The sequence below is a fragment of the Siphateles boraxobius genome, unplaced genomic scaffold (assembly GCF_051911475.1).
Source record: "Siphateles boraxobius isolate OS27281-9 unplaced genomic scaffold, OSU_SipBor_1 22, whole genome shotgun sequence".
Lineage (NCBI taxonomy): Eukaryota > Metazoa > Chordata > Actinopteri > Cypriniformes > Leuciscidae > Siphateles > Siphateles boraxobius.
The window spans coordinates 20,165,147-20,186,364 of NW_027508833.1; the positions used below are offsets into that span (position 1 = coordinate 20,165,147).

A 21,218-nucleotide genomic window follows, 5' to 3' on the forward strand; every position below is an offset into this window, starting at 1 on the left:
AGATAAATACCTTAACCAAGTTTAGTGTTTTTGTTCTTCCCTCATATTCACATTTTCTAAATATTTTTTTATAAAATATTCCTCATATTCTGATGGTTTAATCAAACTTGTAGGGTTATTAAGAACAAATATCCCCTCCGGACATCACTTTTGGCCACTACTTTATTTAAACCAAGGTATGATTTAAGTCTTGTTTTCTCTTCTTCATCTTGTGCTGTATTAATGATCTGGCAAACATAAAGGATAATACTATGACCCCACACTCACTAAATTAGTTTTGCAAAGATTATACAATTTGTCTCTTTTTTAACCCATGGTAATTCTATTCTAATTAGTCTATTGAATCATGTCATTTATTAAGGACAACAAAGCGCTATGATATTGAAATGCTGTATTTGAGAGTTTGTTCAATGTGAATTAATAAGAAACTGACAAAAATACATTCAGCACAGAATTTTAAAAATTATGGATAAAACAAGAAATGTAAAACAGGCACAGTACAACAACAAACCAGAGGGTGGTGATATAACCCTACATAAAAAAAAATAAAATAAAAAAAAATACACAACCAATGACCAGAGCTGAAATGTACATTACAATGTATGATATAAAGTATGATATAAAGGCTTGACTAGACTGTAAATAGAGCAGCATCAGATCACATCTTCTTAGAACACAATGGACAGGAAACAGCAGTTTAAAGGCCTGATACTCCGAGAAGTTGTGATAACGTCTTGTTTATTCACTCCTAAAAATACTTAATATATCTGTATTTCATAAAAGATGTTGGACGAGCAAGAGCGTTTCATTACACTAAAAAGTCACCAAGGATGGAAACTGTCATTTGTATATAAACAGTAATGAGGCAGAAATGTAAAAAATAAAAGTAGGATACCATCTGGTAGCTTGACACGACATTACAAATTACTAAACATCAGAACTGGGTTCAAACGCCATGAACTGAGCAGAATTTAAATGGAAAATGAGCCCAGTCGTCAAAATACAAAAGTAAAACACCTCATTGTAGTAACTTCACCTGTACTTAAAATACATGGTTGAATTTGTCCGACATAATATCTTATAAATGGTGTTACGTTGAATATTCAATAAAATAACATCAGCTTTCCCCACATTTCAAATGACAGACAATACACCAACATATCTCTTTTTAAACATAAAAAAGGTATTTAAATCATGATATACTTTACATAAAATGGCACTATTAAACATTTCGGACTGCCGCACTGACTTCTGATCAGATCTCAGGTAGATCAGGCGTGTTTTATGGAGTATTTGCCTTTCTGAAGCTGTGAGATGTACAGTTTTGACTTGCTCCCATCGACTCGTTTGAACCAGACTTCATCATGATTGATTGTAGTTATTATAGCACTGTTTTGAAAAAAGACAGAGGAGAAAAATGCTGCAGAATAATCAATATGAGCTTGGCAATTCAGCGTGTCTGAGTAAGGAACCCTCACCTCGTAGGATACTCGTCTTTCTTGTCAATACATATGGCTTGTCCGCGGCTGTACCAATCCCCGTCGTAAAACAAGCGTCCATCCTCCGAGCGGGCATTGTGCTGGGGTTTCTCACTCTTTGAAGAGGCTACAACAAATTATGGAAAGTTCTATTGTTACTGATATAACACAAAACAACTTAAAGCACCTGCAGTACTAACCGTACATACATGCTGTGTCTAGAATTAACTGGCATTGGTTAACAAGTTACCACTTCGGAGTTTGGTGAGATTATTATGCACCAAAACTCCAGGAAGTTTCCCAGAGCAAAAGGGACTAAGTACATTGTTCAAGGTCACTATAGTAAAAGGGACATTTTAGAATAGTTTACCCTGATTTGGATTAACTCTTACATTTGTGCCAAACTTATAACTGTTACAGCAGGTGGTCTAGAAGTTAAAGATCTGGGTTGGTAACTGAAAAGTTGAATGTTGTAATCACTCAAAATATGATACATTATTACATACATTACTCTTCAAGAATCTGGGGTCTTTTATTCAGCAAGGACATATTAAATCAATCAATCATCTAAGAATCCTGAATCCACAAAAATATTAAGCAGCACAACAGTTTTCAACATTGATAATCATCATATTAGAATGATTTCTGAAGGATCATGTGACACTGAAGAATGGAGCAATGATGCTGAAAATTCAGTTTTGCATCACAGGAAATAAGTAACATCTTTAAATATATTAACATAGAAAGCAGATGTTTCACATTTTTACTGTATTTTCTATTTTTAAAAATGCATCCTTGGTGAGCAGAAAATACTTTTTTCAAAAACATTTGTAAAAAAAAATCTTGACAACCCCAAACTTTTAAACAGTAGTGTATAATTATTCTAGTTATACAAAAACTAATAAATAATGTAAATACTGTATATATAAATGAATAATATATTTTGACTATAGTTGTGAACAGTGTTGGGTAAGTTGCTCAAAAACGTAATCCACTACAAATTACTAATTACTACTTTAAAATTGTAATTTGATTACATTACTGATTACTGCATGTAAAAAGTAATCAAATTACTAATTAATTTACTTTCAAGTTACTTTGAAAACCTATTAAAACTACAAGAATACACTACAAAGTTCTTTCCGTAATTTAATATTCCAGACATCCCAAGTCTCCCGGAAGTTCCGGGAGTCTCCCGCATTTTGATACTTTGTAACGCGTTATACCGAACTCTGGTTGTGAATATTAAAATATCTTACCATCAGTCTTTACTCTGTGAGGTCCTAATGTTGCCATGGCCTATAAGATAGTAACATGATACATCACTTACAAAAAAATAATAAAAATGTCTTCACATAAAAAAGAAGAGTTTTTGACAGTCTAACCTTTCTAATTGCAGTCCAGTCTTCCAGTATATCCAGGTCTTGCAACATGTAAACTATATATGGCCGTGAACATGTTAAGAAACTCATAAATCATACTGTTATTCAAGCAAACTCTAGATAGATAGATATTCTAGATAGATAGATAGAATAATTTAGAGTCATAATGTCTAAATTGCGAGTTATAAAATCAGAATTGCGCGATATAAACTCACAATTGTGAGTTATAAAGTCTGCGGAAAAAAAAAACTGCAGCTTTATATCTCTCAATTCTAACTTTATAACACGCAATTGCAACTTTATATCATTCAATTCTGAGAAAAAAAGTCTGAATTGTACAAAATAATAAAAAGATCAAAAGTCGCAATTATGTTTTCTTTTCTTATTCCATGGTGGAAACAAGCTTCCATAGTAGTTATATACTGCATGTTGTAGTAAAGGATATCTGACACAACAACAGGCTTTTTCTTTTTGTCTGGACTGAAGGGATCTTTCTTCTTGTTTTTTCTTGATTGTAACTCATCATTCCAGAGCTCTATAGGGGAAATATGACAAAGATTGCATGCATAACACAAAAACACAAAAATTATGTTTGACCGTATTAACAATTCCAGTACCTGAGGTAATATCTATACTATGGCGGTCTTCCTCCAAACGTCTGATCTTCTCCTCCAGTTCACTCTGAACCGTATCAAATAATAAGAGTTTCTCACTCTAGAAGAAATAAGTTAAATCAAATTAGAGTTACATTTAAAGTCACAATGAAATCATCACTGCCAATTCTTTCTTTTTTTGGAATATTGCAGTATTTATTATAAATGATTTATCCTTGCACATCATTATCTTTTGAAAATGTATGTTCCCTCATAATCATTAATCAAAATATCTTCCCCTCCCTCCCTTTAATCATCTCTTCTCTGATGATGTGTTTATCTGCGCAAGGGCGGGGCAACCCGTCACTCACATGAGATCAACCAATAGCAAACAACAACCATCCAATCAATTCCCCATGGACAAAATTAAGTCCCGCCCAAGCCGTTTCACTCGGATATATGACTATCGCAACTTCTGTTTCATGCTGACTGTAATTTTGAAATTGGATTTAAATAGATACATGCTTCAAATGTGGTAACTGACTAACAGCCTCAAGCAACATAAACACTTCTGGCTGGATCTATAATGACTCCCAGCAAGACATTTCAAACATGTACCACACCTCCCAGTGCTGGAGCGCTGCTTGGGTTTCACAGTCGCATTTATTCTTCACTGATTCCAAGCACAACTCTCTGTAGATACCTAGGCATAAATTTATTATTTAATCAGTGAGATAATGCACTTTCTTACCTGATAAAAATCACTCTTTCAAATAACAAAAATCCCATTTTCGGTTTGGACTGACCTGCAACTTTAGTTCTGACTTGCATATTCTCCTGAAGAGTTGCAAGAGGTTCCAGGTACTCGGGGGCCTTTCCTGACATCACTTCCTGGAGTTTGGCGTCAACTTGACTGAGTCTTTCTTTATATAACCTAATAAAAGCATGCAAACTTAGTGACCAACGTGGAAAAATGTGCATGTAAATTCCACTTGTGCTTGCACAGATTCAATTCAAACAAGAAGATTGTACATACTGGTCTTTGAGGTCAGTGAATTGTTTTTCTAGATTGGTCATTTCGTCAAGGCATTCCATCCTTCTCCTTTCACAGTCCTCATCGTCCATTTCTGAAATTAAACAGATTGTTTATTTCTTAATATGTTTAAAGTAAATTAGAAGTAACCGAATCAGGCTCAGTATGTAAAGTGGACTGTCAACTGACTTGTAGGGGCTGTCAAACAGGGACCAGCAATTCCTCAATACTACAATAATAACACTAATACATACATAACATATCGTTATTATTGTCTAATTGTTTTAAAGACAGACAGACGATAGATCGATACATAGATAATCAAAGGTGTGAATGATTCGTACCTGAACTTTCTCCATCCTCGGAGACAGAAGAGCTCTCTGTATCCTCATCTTCTGAAGTGCTCCCCTCTTGCTCTGCGAAATCCACCTCCATCTCATCATGGTTGCTCTCCTTCTTTTCTCTCGAGTGGACTGGCATCCTGTCTTTTATTCGACTAAGATTACCGTGAAAGCTGTGAACTGCTTCTCACCTTAAAATCAATGCTTTTTGTGAGCAGATGTTTTTGTTAGCTTGAGTTATTGCTAAAAACAAAAGATACATCTAGATGTATCATGCTAACAACAAACGTTTTAATCCTGCAAATGACTAGTAGTTGTCGTTTAGTCTGGATTTGATGAAATCGAAACGGGGAGCTTTTGCTTATTAAGAAGCTTTAGCTGGTTTAATATTTTTGTAAACCACAAAAAAAATCTCTTTTTGCTTCATTAAGCCATGCTACCCTGTGAAAAGCTGGGACAGTGGCGCGGAATGTGAGCTGTTGTAGCGCTTCTGGGGCTTGTAGTTTTATGGTGATACATGCATCTCTGGTAATATCGTTCATAGTGATCTAAAGAACTACAGTTCCCTGCCCTCACTCGTTCTGTGGAGAGCGTGTTTACTACTATAAAAACAGGCTGTATAAATCAATGGACGACTAGATTAAATGATTGTGTTATTTTCATTGTAGCAAGTAAACTTCTCGTTTATTATTATTTGATATATTTTGGAAAAGAGTTACTGTTCATCCAGTTTTATTTTTAGACAACTTGACAATCAAAAAATAATACTGAAACCAAACATTATTAAATAAACCTCTTTCTTTCGAGTTCTTTTAATTAATTTATTCTAAAGGAATATGGCTCAAAAATAAAGTATATAATATAAGGAGAAGATATGTATTATTTTAGAAATACATATTTTTTTTTAAATTTAAACCTAGATTTGATATACTAAACTATGAAGATGAAGTTTGAAGTTTTTTTTATTTGTTTTTACTTTTTTGCTTGAATAGACTAGTATTCATACAGAAAAAGTGTATAGGGAAACAATTTACAACACATATGTACTACTGTACTACCTTACATTTATTTACTTACTGAAGTGGATGATTTAAAAAAAGTTTTCAAAACTCATAAATGTGGAACTTAGGAGTGAAGTGTGCAGACTTCTGCTTATGAATCGACACAAACAAAACAAAGATATTGAATTCATTATTTCATAATATATTTTCTTTCGTTTGTAAAGTATAATTTATATTCACAATGATAAATACATAATATTGCTCAAAAACTTTAACAACATTATAATGAATGAAAAAGAGAGTTGTTTTGAATGTTTACATTTTTAAATGTTTGTTGTTGTTCTTCAGTCAGTCTATTTGTCACCCCCCCCCCCCCCCCCCAAATATTAGCAATTGGGAAATTGACTTAATAGAAATTGAATTGAAGTAATAGAAATTGACCGTTCATTGAGTCACAAAGGCAAGAAATATAATGAAAAATAAATAGCGTAGAAATATTAGAATAGCGTACGTAAAAATATAAACACATAAAACCTTTCAAACAAGAATACCAAAATATAACATACCTCAGTTTAAAAATTAGTTTAGAAATGTCTTACACCTTTTTATCATCAAATATGAAGTGCAATGCTCTATTTTTACATACATTATGCACAACTGTTTATGAATGTAAAATAAAATAATAAAGTAATATTGCTATTGTCGGGTGTGTTTGTGGATGTGTGTGGTTGTGCCTCGGATGACGTCTGAGCGTTGGATGACTCTGGCATCGATGAAGGTGTTTTTCATGTCGCGTCCTCCGACCGCCATGTTTTTTCAGATCTTCTTCAGAGAGGTGTGTAGTTCACAAGACACATACAGAGGAGGGCTGCCTGCTCTTTTCTTTTGTCTGACCTCCTCTGCCAAAATGCACGCCTCACCACTAATTCCTCACGTTTCCTAACAAACCATAACTGCTTTCTAACCGTGAATTTGACAACCCCTTCCATGTATGAGGGAATTAACGGAAGATTATCATTAGCTCTTCAAAACATCTCGGAATGTTCTCTAAAAAACCTCATGGAGATGTCAGGAAATCGACACAGAAAGTCCTGGACCCCAAGAAAGACGTGCTGACAAGATTGAAACATCTTCGAATCGTTATTGGTGAGAAATAACATTATTTGTATTTGAGCTAACACGCTATGTAGAGAAGAGAATGAAGGCACCTTCATCAATCATGGTGTTTGCTTACCTGCAATTCTGTGACATTTTGACAGTATTTGACAAGTTTTGAAGTGTTTTTTTTCTCTGGAGTGGGTTTTGTTTTGATATGACATGCATTGGTTTCACTGGAACCTCTTTAGATGTCAGGGAATATGAGGTTGAATACATGTTGTGTTTGCACATTTTGACAGTTTTTCTATTAAGTTCAATTGGTTATTCTGTCTGTTAGTTATCTATCTATCTATCTATCTATCTATCTATCTATCTATCTATCTATCTATCTATCTGCCATATCAATTATATACTTCATATATATACTGTACATATAATTGAATGAATCATCCTGTATGTGATGGCTCACATGGTGATAGAATGTTTAGAAGTTGAGAAGAGTAGGACAATTTTACTCCGAGTCATTCTCACATACTCAATTATTCTATTTTGAACACACGTCAAAACGTGCAGTTTGCTTAAATTAAGTAACGTTAATAAATTAAAATACGGTGTGAACAAAAAAGTAATTGTTCAGAGATGCAAACTTCGTAACACTTTATTTTAATTTAAGTTATTACACGTTACTTACTATAGTAAGAACAGTAAATTATGCATAATTACAAGTAACTAACTCTAAGCCAAACCCTAACCGAAACTCTAGTAAGTGCAGTATGTATTTGAGTAAGTACAATGTAACTGTCAACTTAAAATAAAGTTGCTCAGTGAACAGTTTTTTTTTTTTTTTAAGAGAGAGAAATAAATCTCACTCAAATTCATGGCCTGTCATGCAAAATGCAATCGAAGGAAAATATGCCTCTTGACCAGTGGAGATTAGTTCATGTTTTGGGTGGGGGACAGCAAAGATTTGGTTCTTTAGGACTGGGTGGGATGTCAATGAACAACAGAAATAAACCAGCACTTCCTTTGGGATTAGTCTAGGAAGTCCGAGAAGGAATCCGTCTCAGGCCAGCTACCTCAGATTCCCTAGTTGTTTTAGCTGCACTGACTTCCTGAATGCTGGACAAGATTTTTGAGTGAAGAGTCCTGTTATGTTGGCCTACCGTGGAGTAGTTACTGTCCTGTTTCCTGAATTGCTCTGTGTGGTGTTATCTGGCTTCCTGGTGCCATTGTGTTATACTGATGATTGTTTTGAAACTGAAAATGTGATGTTGCTATGAATGGCTAGGAAACTGCTTCCATTACAGCAAAAAGAAAAAAAGGATTGTTAATGATTTTCATAGTTACACACTTAGTTTTAATGTATTATATTTTAAGGTCCATTTTAAAAGAAAGTGTATGTAAGTAGAGGTGGGTAAATAGAATGTGTATTTCAAAGAATTAACATTTTGCCTCAGTATTGTGTTTGCATGGCAGAAAAAAAATATTTTTAGTTTCTGCACTTTTCACAATTATATTTTAAGGGGAAAAGGTGCAAAACCGTGGTGGCTTTGCTTACATATTTTAATTTTCCCAAAACAAACAATGTAGGAATATACACTTAAGTTCAAAAAGTTTGGGGTTGGTAATATTTTTAAATTTTAAATTTTAAATTTAAAATAAACATTTTCTGGTTTAATATATTTTAAAATGTATTCCTTTGATGCAAAGCTGAATTTTCAGCATCATTACTCCAGTCTTCGGTGTCACATGATCCTTCAGAAATCATTCTAATATGCTGATTTGCTGCTCAAGAAACATTCCTTTCTATTATCAATGTCGGAAACAGTTGTGCTGCTTAATATCACGTTTGTGGAAACCATTATACATTTTTATTACACTTTCAGGATGTTCTATAGAATTTTATATGTCTTGACTGTCATTCATGATCAAGCTAATGTGTCCGTGCTGAATAAAAGTATTATTTATTTTATTTTTTTAAATCTTACTGATTCCAGACTTCTGAACGGTGTTGCATATCTTGCAGTTTTGAATGCACTAAACAAAGAATTGCAAAATATCATGATCATGGTATGGTATGACCACGTTATTAATTCAATGTTGTGTTGTATGTATCCCCAGGTCCTTGCATATTTTAAATGCATATTATACAGCAATGAAGGGAAGTTTCCCTGAAGTGATAAGCTCAACATTATTAAACATTATTCACACATACACTTATTATGGCCTAGATCAGACCCTGTGCACAACAGCTTTTGTGCATTTTTGGACCTGAGGAAGTGAAGTTGCCTAAATAAACGGATGGGTGTGTTTGAGAAACCGCTCTGAAGCACACAATACTGTTTGAGATTTGGTTTAAGAACTGCCTGTTATTCAAATGCATCTGCGACTATTTGAAATGAACTTCTGATGTGAATTCAAGATTGATTTAGTTCAAAGCTGACGTCCTGCATTACAGTACATTAGCCTTTCTGTACACAGATCAATTGCCATGCTGAGCTTGAGAATTGCTGTTGTGATCAAAAGTCATATTTTATATGAGTTCAATCATTAAATGGGCTCTCAGTCTCAACAGATCGCTGCACACTCATAACTTGTGAACTCAAGAACTTGTGAACCCGAGATCTTAAGGTTGATTGATTGCCAATAATGAAATGACTGCACCACTATGACTAATGCACGTATACAGAGATGGGTAGTAATGAAGTACATTGACTCCATTACATTTACTTTTGTACTTGTAAAATTTGTACTTTTAAGAGTAGATTTAAATGTGTACTTTAACTTTAAAGGGGACCTAATGCAAAATTCAGTTTTATGTGGTGTTTGTTTGAACATAAATGTGTGTTGGCAGTGTGTGTACAGAAATAGGGGTTGAACAATTTCAGATTTTTTAAAGTCGACATTTATGTGATGAAAGTCGACGTCGACTAGTCACTGATGACGTGATTAATGAACAAATAAGCCTGAACAACGAGCTGAGACTCGAACGTGGGTTGCCTTGTGTACATCTATGGCAAATATGGCTCAGGCAGCGCTGCTCACAAGGCTATTGCTCCTACATAACAGCTTATTTTTTATCAGTTCTTTTGTCTTTATGTCGTTATATTTCTTTCTCACAGATTTCTGCTCGTTCTAAATCAGATACAGATTAAGTAGCACAGTAAAGATTACATGTTTATGAATGCATTAGTGAGAGAGCGATTGCGAGTGAATTAATTCTACCTGGCACCGTCTTTCTACTAACAGTGAAGCTGTGGGTTTTAGTTACTAAGAAATAAAATATGCTTGAAATTTTCAGCTTCTAAGCTATTTTATTGATAAATAAAACAGAACAGTTTTGAAAATGTATTTCTGCATTACTGAATGTTTCTGTGCGAGCTTCTCTCTGTGTGTGTGTGTGTGTGTGTGTGTGTGTGTGTGTGTGTGTGTGTGTGTGTGTGTGTGTGTATTACAATGCAACATTCTCCCGATCAATTTTGAGCATCCATATCTTATAATCTAACATATCTTGTGGAGCGCTCTCTGAGTATGCATTTACTTGTCATTTTAACTGTTTGGAAAAGTGGACTTAAAAGATTTCCTATCCTGTTGCGTCCTCTATAGGCCATGACTAGCGACTAGTCGACGTCAAGCTTAAAGCGTCATGGCAGAGCATTAAAGTCGACTAGTCTGTGCAACCCCTAATACGCAACCACCCTAAATTTTCACCCTTTAATTTTCTGACAATGTGACGTCACATCGCTTAGGCTCTGCCCGTGACTGCTGACGGATTCTGCCGTATTAGCTAGGGGTGTCAAAATCAATCGTTTTGGCGGTGCACCGCGATGCAGATGAGGACGATTCGGTATCAGTTCAGTAATAGCCCATAACCGGTTATAATGTACTGACGCATTTCTGACGTCAGCACCGCGTGCTTACCGTACGTTCACACCGCCGCCGACTTGAGCGGCAAAGAAGCTCTGGACGCCCTGTCAAGGACGTTTGTCAAAAAGTACGGGGAAGCTTGTTGACGCTTTGATCGCTAAGGGAGAAGAGAAGTGTCACAACATGAAATGTCACATGAGATTGGTGTTTTTGCATTCCACTTCACTGCTTTTCTATTTAACTATGTAAACACGCGCTAGACTGTGTGCTCGAGCTCTGTGTCTTTTGCCGCGTCTCGCACATGTCACAGCGTTTTAAAAAACGCGTCATTAAAGTTAAAATAAGTTCAACTTTAAGAACAAAAATGTAAACTATCCCAGCTATTTTATCCCATGCCTCGTTCTTTTGTAACTGGTCCCTATAAGCAAACAACGTCATATCATAAATGATAGGAAACCCAGCAACGGCAATTATTAGCTGCTCCTCCATTTTATCGGAACTAATGTTTTGGTAGGAACGAAAGTTGACATCGTGTGTTTCTCCGTAATCAGCCAGCGCGGAGGACGTCTATATTTCGATTGGTTGCTGGCTTTTGCCGCTGCTTGCCGCTGAACCTCGTCATAGCTCATTGCCATAAAGTTGAGCTACTTTCAACTTTCTGATTGACGCTCAAAACGCGACGCCGATGGATTTGACGCTCCAGCTGAGAGAAGCCAGCTTCCATTGAAAATGAATGACTTCTGGTAGCTTTGGAAGCTCAAGTCGGCGGCGGTGTGAACTATTATATTCAAGTAGGTTTGGCCTCTTGTTTATTTTGGTTTGTAATTTCATTTCATGTTTATACATTTGTCAATATTTAAATGTTTTACAAGAAAGTACACTGCACTAAGTATTTAAGTACACTCCCTGCATTATGCACTTTTGGTACTTACTTTTGTGTGTTCTAATCTAAAGCTGCTGTTGTCTTCTGTGCCCAGACTTGAGTTTTATTTGATGTTTGATGCATTCAAGAAGCGTGTTTTTTGAGGTAAAATTAAAGGTTCAGTTCATATATCTGACTGCTTGTATTTATTGACAAAATTGTATACATGTGAAGCAAAATTGAAAAATAAGGATGCAGTGCATCCTGCATCGTCAATGCATCGTGATGCATCGAGATAATCGAATCGAACCGAATCGATGACTTGATAATCGTAATCGAATCGAACCGTGAGACCAGTGTAGGTTCACACCTCTAGTATTAGCACAGTATCCGTTCTGAGTGAGCTTTACACATTCTGACATTTTCTCCATGTCGGAGTAGCTGTAGCGACAAGAATGTCTTGTAAGCAATTCGGGTGTTTTGTTGTTGAATGTAAGAGTGAACATAACAGTCTTAATGTACTCTAGACATCAGAACTGCTGAAGACGCAGTGGATACATGAGGGAGTCACTTCAAGCTGTTGTGCCTGTCTTCTAGCCTCTTCTTCTAATACCTCTTCTATCTCCATGCAGCATATATTTTCTTGATCGGTATCGGTAGGCATTCTGTCGCAAATAGGCCTAAAAGTGAACATGAAGCAACATGTTCAACATGTTTGTGTGTGTGTGTGTGTTGCTTCATTATATAGCGCATGGTGAATGTTCTAACTGTGTGTGTGTGTCTGTGTGTGTGTCTGTGTGTGTGTGTGTGTGTGTGTGTGTGTGTGTGTGTGTGTGTGTGTGTGTGTGTGTGTGTGTGTGTGTGTGTGTGTGTGTGTGTGTGTGTGTGTGTGTGTGTGTGTGTGTGTGTGTGTGTGTTTGTGTGTGTGTGTGTGTTTGTTGCTCATCCATCATTGCAAAATGGCTGAAAAAACTCTCTGGTTCATTCTCAAAGTGAGTCTTTCCTTTATCAGTGTCTGACTCCGGTTCATACGTATAGGGCTAAACTTATATGTAACTACTTTTCTAAGTGATTAAAATTATGATTTTTGCATGATGGATGGTTAAAAAAAAAATTCCCATAGACTTACATTCTTTTGACTTTGGCCAGAAAGTGGCCATCTAGCAATCCCTCAGAATACCTTAGCAAGCACATATCCTGGCAACCACCCACAACATCCTAGCATCAAAATCTTAGTTAGTGCTCTTTTTAAGATGCATCTTATACATTATGCTTTCATTCAGATTGACAGTTTAGGAGCGTCCGCGCTGTCGTTCTTTTCGTGGTGTTCAGTTCATCTCTAAAGATGAGGGCTATTATCTTTGAGTGATTCTAAAGCACTGTCAGGCACTTGTGCTCTCTGCTGTGTTCTATTTTAGATCTCAAATATTTCCGACAGCCACTGGCACCATCCGTTGGCCTGTTCTCTCTCGTACTGTAGTTTCAGTCAAAATTCCCCTGTGTCTGTCTGTTCTCAAAGCTTTTTCATATACACCACAATCTGTAAAATTCATAGGTCTTTGGCTCACTGCTCATTGGCAGTTTGAATTCGGGATGGGCATTTTGAGGAATTTTGTGGTTGAGCACCTTAACCCTCAATTTCAGTAGCTGATAACAATTTCATTGAAATTCCATAATTCTTGAAACCACTAGGCTATTGGATTTTTTTATTATTTAGGTGCGAAAAATATGTGAATAATATTATTATATTAATAAAAAGTCTAAAGTTTAGGTTTGTTCTGTGATTTTAAACTAGTTTAAATCCAGATGAAACAGCACTGACAAGGTGAATCACTGTGCGCAACGATACTGTCACAGTTAGTTGCAGGAAAGCAGACGAAAAAGAACATAATTTCCAAATACAACGTTTTAATTACAATCCAGAAGACAGGCAAACAGGTTGAGCAACACACTTACACATCACGGTGATCAGACAGAGAATGATTGTGAGGGACCAGCTTATAAACCAAACACAAATGAGGAGGATTAATAGAACACAGCTGACTGACACATATTAACTAATGATGAAGAGAGAAAATGAACAAAGGAACACATGATGAGCATGAAAACAAATTATAAGTCCTTGATAAAGAACTAGGCTGAATATAATGTGACAGATACAGTCAGAAGGTTTTTCAATCTACAAATCACCATCATTTACCGTGTATTTATTGTAACATTAACTGCACCATGGTATTGTGGCGGAAATGTGGGATTTTCATATTGAATTTTACAATATTATTAATGTAGAGATTAATATTATTAATAAAGGAGTACTGGAATGTAATTACAGTTTTTTGTGATTAAGCTATATCATTTGTATATTGTATATTTTTCTACAAGTTGTATATTTAGCCTACTGTTTTTCATACAAATACCATAGAAATCATATAGGCCTAGTTGCATTTTACCATGGCAGTGAGGTGCTATATGGTTGGTTTTAACTGTGGTTATCATATTCTAAATGTATGCTAATATAGAAGACCAATGATTAATTTTAATAAAACTCAAAACAGTAAGAATATTACAATTTTACCATATGAAATGGTTGTTACCATTTTTTACAGATGTTACTGTTTTTGTTCATGAATATAAATGTACATCTGCATCCTAACTCAAGCTACTCCTACTGTCAACTCATGCTACTGTCAAATGTGCATTTCTTAGAGACAGAACATGTAACGGTATTAATATTGCAGCCTGCTCTGCGAACTGTGCCAACGATATGCATCATCAAAGTCAGGCAACACAAACCTGTTTCATGATTTGAAACAATGTCACCTGTTAGCACATGCAGAAACTAAGATTTATTTTGTTGAGGAAAAATGACAATCCTCATCGGGTGGAATACAGGCAAAGTGTGCAATTAGCAAGTTTGAAAAGTATTTTTACTAGTCGATTACTTGTGCACTTTTCTAGTGTGCCCAAAGATACCCAGGGCTTTGTGTTGGCTCTGGTGTTCATGCTGGCTCACAGCTCTATAAACAGAATGAAGCAGCTGCTTGACTGAGGTTGCTGGACACTGCGGAACGTTTCTGTGACCAGGACCGGCTGCATTAGGATGATGAGTGGAGCTGAACTGTGTGGAGGAGCTTTAAAGCACAAATATTGACTTGGGTTGCTGGGCAGTACACAATGAAGTAATGTTTGTTTGTCATGATCCTGAAGTTCTTTTGATCATAAAGTTTACATCAATACCAGAAGGTAAACGATACATCATGCAGATGCATTGGACACATCCTCAGTGACGTGTACAAGCAGCCAATATTTGGGTTATGGTCGGGTTAAGGTCACTATTCGGGTTTCCGAAACATTAGGTATAGCCCGTTTACATGCGTGAGCAGAGAGAGTTTCTCCTGTATACATGGAATTGCAATATCCCGATGTAAACGGCGACGCACGGTTAGCGTCTGGACGTACGGACAACCTTAAGACGCAATATGCGTTATTTCCGATTCTTCTTCCTGTATCCAAAGACAACAACAACAGCAGCAGCACGCGGACAATGAATAGTTTGGGACAGATAGCGATCGCCTTTGTTTGCGCTTTGGTGCTGGTGCTGACCTCGCTCCAAATGTATGCTGTGCTGCGTCTCGCCATGTTTACTTCCGGTATACTTCACGCGGGTTTTTGTATGCGCCGAGAAGTTCCTCTACTCAAAAGACCAAGATTCCTTTCGAATGGAACATGCGCAGAACACAAATCACTATTGGGATATGCCGATACGCGTTTACTTGACCAAAAATTTGGGTTAGAAAAGGGTTACCCCAGGGATCATATCCGGGTTTTTAAAATCCGGGATATGAGCATATTCGGGTTTAGCATGTTTACATGGCCGTGCGCGACCGGGTTATTGCTAATATTCCGGATTTGAACGGGTTTTTGGCTGCATGTAAACGTAGTCAGTGGAACCTGGGGTCATTGTGTGTTTCGGGTCTTTCAACATCATACACCCTCGCCCAGATGACCTGGCCAGAGTTGATCAGAACCCAGCTTATTTCCCTGCAACATTTCAAATTGTACAACTGTTATTCAAAACTTTCTTGGTTTTCGGGAAAAAATATGCTTAAATGACTAGCTGATTCATTGTTATTTATTTATTTTTTTTGTAGAAAATGCAGAGCCTGCTGAACTCAAACACCTCTTCGAGCAGAATTACTCCTACATCTACTATGTGTTTTTTGAAAATTTTGTCACCATCGAGGTTAACCTGAAACAGAAAGGTAAGACCCACAATGCTTTATTTTCACACTCACCCACTCTTTTAGTTTTGTCTTATGAGAATTTTTTTTCTGACTGTTGTTTGATAGTTTAATGTTTTTCAAGGTTCGATTCGATTGTTTTTCTACTGGCCTACTCACTGTGTGCTCCCTGCAGGCACACTATCAGAATTCAGTGTTAATGAGCAAGTTTCCATGAAATGGCTTATGATGAAAATTAGCCAGCCCTCAGTTAGCCATGTCCGGTCACACGGGCTCATTATATTGCACAGAGAGCACAGCCAGTGTCTCGGAACACTGCACAGTTGGTCATTGAGTATTCAGAGAGCTGTTCACTGCCGTTGACCCTTCATTTGATGTCTTAACATTTTCCTCTTGTTCTTCTGCATCTACTGCACTGTAGCTGGTTCAAATTGTTATCCTTGCAACAAGCAACTGCCCCCCCAAATGTGTATAAACATTGACAGTTTTAGTTACTTTACTTACTAACTTGTTCAGCAGAACTTTTTTGCATACCATCATGCCAGTGGCGTGCACAGACCTCCTCAGGGGCAGGGGCGGAAGGACCAAAAAGGGGAAAAGAAAAGAAGAGTTCCTTGTTTTTTTTTCTTTTTATCCTTTATTTCCTTGGCATTCTATGAAAAGATGTTGATACAATTAGATTGCATAATACATCAAACGTAAATAGGGAAATAATTATAATATTACTAAATATTATTTACTTTACCAAACTAAAACAGTGAGAATCAAGAAGGTAATTATGAGGAATTCATGTTTGGTTTTGTTGATGTTGTAAATTTTATGTAAGTATTATACGCATATAGTGTTAGCTATCATGAAATCACTACCACTTTACAATAAGGTTTAATTAGTTAAATTTGCTAACATGAACTAATAATGAACTGCAATTCTACAGTTAATATTAATTTCAGCATTTACTAAAACATTAAAATCAAAAGTTGTATTTGTTAACATTAGTTAATGCACTGACTGTGAAATAACATGAACAAACAATTAACAGGTGTACTATTATTAACTAAGATTAACAAATACAGTAACAAATGTGTCATCGTGGTTAGTTCATGTTAGTTAATACATGAACAATAAACAAACAAACCTTATTGTAAAGTGTTACTATGAAATCAAAGATATAAATTCCTTACAATTTAGAGTTGGACATGGACTTAAGATTTCATTTCACTAGATGTATTTCCCCGAGCTAATATAAAAACGCCTTGGATAAAAACGAATGACATTGTCAGATTCAGAATGCAGCTGAAATCGAGTTATATTTTAGTTTAGCATAACACGCATGCTGCCGCAACTTTTACAGTAACTTTTCCATATTAGCTTACGTTACCTGCTGCTCCTGTAGTTTGAAGACTCGCGCCGAACTGTTGCGTACATAGCGCTGCAAAGGAAACTCCGCCTACCACTTCATCTCCGCCAAATGCTTCCGCCAAAAATATTTTTTATATAATATTTTTTTTGTATTATTATTGTAAGTGGCAATAATTATTATTATTATTATTATTATTATTTACAATTATCAAAGAGGGGCACAATACATTTTGAGACAAAAGGGGCAGGGCCCCTTCCCCCACACCCCCCACACCCATGCACACCACTGCATCATGCTGTTTTACCAGCATGTTGACCTGAAAGAAGAAAACAAACATACGAGTTCATCTCAATTCAATATTCCCCCATTACTTTGCTTGCAGAAACTGATTTCACCAAGTGCAACATGTTTCCGGATCAACATCTTTGTTGATCCTGGAATAACATTCCAATCAACCCGATCAATCAGATTTGAGGAACAAGTTTACAGTTTATGTCAAGTTTAGGCTTACAACCTGGGTTAGGCACTTCTACATCAGTGTTATTCACCCATCATTTCCCTGTGGACTTAAGGGTAGGGTTAGATTTAGGGGGAGGCAGAAGGTTATGATTAAGCTATAACAGGACAGGAATGTTGTTCCAGGATCAACAAAATATGTAGACTCAGGAATGTGTCTGACTCTGCAAAATCAGGACGTGCTATATTGCTTACTGACAACACTTGCATTGCATTATGAATTAAATTCTGACACAATTCTGAATCAGCTTCTTAAGCGTCCCTGTTCATGCTCTCGTATAGAGTAGGTTCTTAAAGTCGAGTGAATTGGATTATTGAAAAAACATTTTTTTTAGTTCGGACACTTTTTTTTGTAAAAAAGGGGTCGGGGTTTAAAGGGGCTATATGTAGAATTCAGAAACCCGTATTATCAGCAACACCAGTGGCAGTTAAGTGAACTGCAGCCAGAAAGCTCTTTTTTGTTATTCGCTCAGAAGTAAAAAGAAGTTGGAACGCCATCCACCCTGCTGAGAGGGACGTTTAGATGAATCTGTAAATATGTGCTGCACTGTTTTCTCTTAATAACAAAAACACTCAACAACAATGACAGCGGTGAGAAAACAGCAGTCAAGAAAGCATCTGATCATAGCGATGTGGATATGTTTACACAAACTCTGCAATTCAGCTGCATCATGTCGACTGAAGCGGTGATTAAAATTGCACTGTTACTGTGCGTTCACACCGGACGCGAATAGCGCGTCAAATTCGCGTCTACCGCGTCTAGTTTGACGCTTGACCACTTTGTGTTAATTTGCGTGTCAAGAGTGAAACTGACGCGCGTAAAAACAAAAGTTTGAAGCGAAATTTACGCGCGTCACGCGCGTCAGAATCGAAACCCGTTGGCGGCCATCTTTTTTATGTTGATCGAGCATTCATCGGAGAGTCACCCATCTGTATTTGCTCTGGAGAGCAGAACGGCGGCGTAGGGGTAATCGTCGCCGTATTTGTGTCCATCAGACCCTTCGAAGGCGAACCCAGTGTGGCGAGTTTCACCATTGGCTCGCTCCAGGAGCTGCGCCTGGATGACGGCGGCTTTCAGCGGTACTTCCGCCTGTCCCGCGCCCAGCTTGATGACCTGTTGTCCCGCATCGGAGCGAGGAGCACCCTCGCCCTCATCCACCTAATCTGTCATTTATTTTTGTTTTGATGATAAATGGAGCCAGCCTCCAAAAGTGATTAATCTGTCCTGTGATTTTTCTCTCTCTCTCGAACAACACTGTCCAGACACGAACTTATGCAGTATGTTGGTTGTCTTTACATTAATAATATTTCATATATCTAGATATGGAATAAATAGCATTCAATACAAAATGAATATGTCTCATATATTGAAATCAAGTTTTATGTGATAAAATATTTGCTTTGTTGTACATTAGAACCAGTCATATTACAAAATAATTTATTGAAGCCTCCAGATACTTCACCACATGACAGCAGCATGCAGCTAGGCTCCTGATTGGTTAACGCGGCGCGAATTGACGCAGAAGTTCAGATTTTTCAACTCGGGCGGCAGACGCGAATTCGCGTCAAACGCGTGAATGCACAAATAGCACTAACTAAATCATTCGCGCTTAACGCGCCAGACGCTTAATTCGCGCCATTCGCGCGAACTTAACGCGCGAATGAGGTGAATTCGCGTCTACCGCGCCGCGCTCTACGCCTCATTCGCGCCGCAGGAATTTTTTACGCGCGTAACGCGTCTTTGCATTGACTTAACATTGAAATCACTCGCGCCTGACGCACTATTCGCGTCCGTTGTGAACGCACCATTAGGATAGTTTGATTAAATAGTCTATAGTCTCAAATACACTTTATAATCTGGCTATGTGAGACTATAGTTTTACTTAGTCTCTTTACTTTGCATGACTCATTAACATTACAGTACAGAATAGCTCTTTCGGCATTATCCTGAACATTGTATAAGCATTCATTTCATGTGTCATAGTCATCCGTAAACATCACATACTTTAGATTTACCTGGCAAAAATGACCCAAGTTCCTCACATAAAAATCAGTCTACAGGTTACAAGTCGAGGAAGGTCTACTTTTTTTATGTTTCGTTGCAAGCGGTTCACACATTGGCAATAAAAAAGAGATTAAAACGTGTAATTCTTACATGTAGCCCCTTTAAGTGGACAAAATGATTGAAGAAGTCCAGCATGAATTACCACAGAAATGTTTTAACCGGAACATTGAGTTATTACATTTTGATTAAAAAGGTCAACAAAACTTTTTGAAAATGGAACGTATGCGTGGATGAATCATTCACAATAAGATCTATAACATGCATTTAGAAAATAGAATTTCCATTTAATGCGACTTTAAATTATAAAATCTTGACGAAAAATAGTCTCTCTATCCAGATTTACTTTTCTTAATACTTGTACATCTTTCATTTAAATTGATTAAAACAGATTGCTTTAAGCTGGTCTTGATCCCACATGTTGAGTGCCCATGTTTCCATAGCAGATAGGTAATCCTTGTTTGTTGAGCTATTAATATCAGCCCTGTGGGTTTCTGTGATCCCTTGGTGACTTTCAACATGTTTTGTGTTTGTTTGCTCTTTCCTGTAGGTCACAAATCGCAACGAGAGGAGCTTGATTCTATTCTTTTTATATTTGAGGTAAGAAATGTAGAAAAGTACTTAATTACTATTTAAACGCATTAGCTCAACCTCATCAAGTTTGGTTTCATCGTGTCAGCCAAAATGTCCACATTGTTATATGTATGATCCATTAAGTATTTGCTGAAACATTGTCATCAGTAATGGAATCATTGATAAGAGAGTGATTGACGTGCGGCTGACAGATAACCGATGCGCCTCACACACAGAAAACAGGTGTTCTTTGCCGCACCCAAAAGCACTTCTAATGAGTTACGCTGTTTGGGCTGTTTGTAATGGTGAAGGCTGGAGACACTTTAAATGCACCATCATGACGAGACAGGCATGATGTCTTTGTGTAGGAGAGCTATTTCAACATTCCAACCTGTTTTAATGTCACGAGGAAGCCCAGTAATGCGTGTTTGCACAAATCTGTTTTGAAATGTGAATATGTGGTGCACTCATATTTTAATCTCTAGACATATTTATTAAGATCTTTAAGTACATGTACTAATTAAAGTTTTATATATTGTATATGTCTGCAATCCATGTGCTTATCTTGCAGAAAATCCTACAGCTGTTACCAGAGCGAATACAAGGAAGATGGCAGTTCCACAGCATAGGTGAAGATTTCTACTCATTCTAATATGCTTATTTGGTGCTCAAGATTTTTTTTTTTATTATTATCAATGTTAAAAACAGTTACTTAATATTTTACAATTATACAATTCTGTGGAACTTTTTTTTCCTGTGATTAATAGAAAGTCTGAAAGATCAGTATTTATTTGAAATGGAAGTCCTTTGT

The 21,218-nt window shown here is 36.7% G+C and overlaps 2 protein-coding genes across 9 annotated transcripts in view; one reads left to right on the forward strand and one right to left on the reverse strand.

The window, feature by feature from the left end:
• Positions 1-376: 376 nt before the first annotated feature.
• On the reverse strand, positions 377-5,313 carry brms1la (BRMS1 like transcriptional repressor a). Its single transcript, XM_077239026.1, has 10 exons — positions 4,831-5,313; positions 4,490-4,580; positions 4,260-4,387; positions 4,077-4,156; positions 3,478-3,574; positions 3,306-3,395; positions 2,864-2,928; positions 2,738-2,777; positions 1,479-1,605; positions 377-1,389 (listed from the first exon to the last, which is right to left on the reverse strand). The coding sequence occupies exons 1-10, from the start codon at positions 4,964-4,966 to the stop codon at positions 1,272-1,274; spliced, it is 972 nt and encodes a 323-aa protein (XP_077095141.1). The 5' UTR covers positions 4,967-5,313; the 3' UTR covers positions 377-1,271.
• A 1,338-nt stretch (positions 5,314-6,651) lies between these two features.
• ralgapa1 (Ral GTPase activating protein catalytic subunit alpha 1) overlaps positions 6,652-21,218 on the forward strand; it is a 74,605-nt gene continuing 60,038 nt past the window's right edge. For 6 of the 8 annotated variants that reach the window (XM_077239032.1, XM_077239030.1, XM_077239037.1 and 3 more), the window contains exons 1-4: positions 6,658-6,974; positions 15,807-15,917; positions 20,385-20,434; positions 20,979-21,036. In XM_077239032.1, coding sequence (XP_077095147.1) covers positions 6,869-6,974; positions 15,807-15,917; positions 20,385-20,434; positions 20,979-21,036 — 325 coding nt within the window. In that variant the 5' untranslated portion in view covers positions 6,658-6,868. Of the gene's footprint in view, positions 6,975-15,806; positions 15,918-20,384; positions 20,435-20,978; positions 21,037-21,218 lie in introns of all 8 variants that reach the window. The other 2 variants (XM_077239031.1, XM_077239035.1) reach the window with 1 other exon arrangement.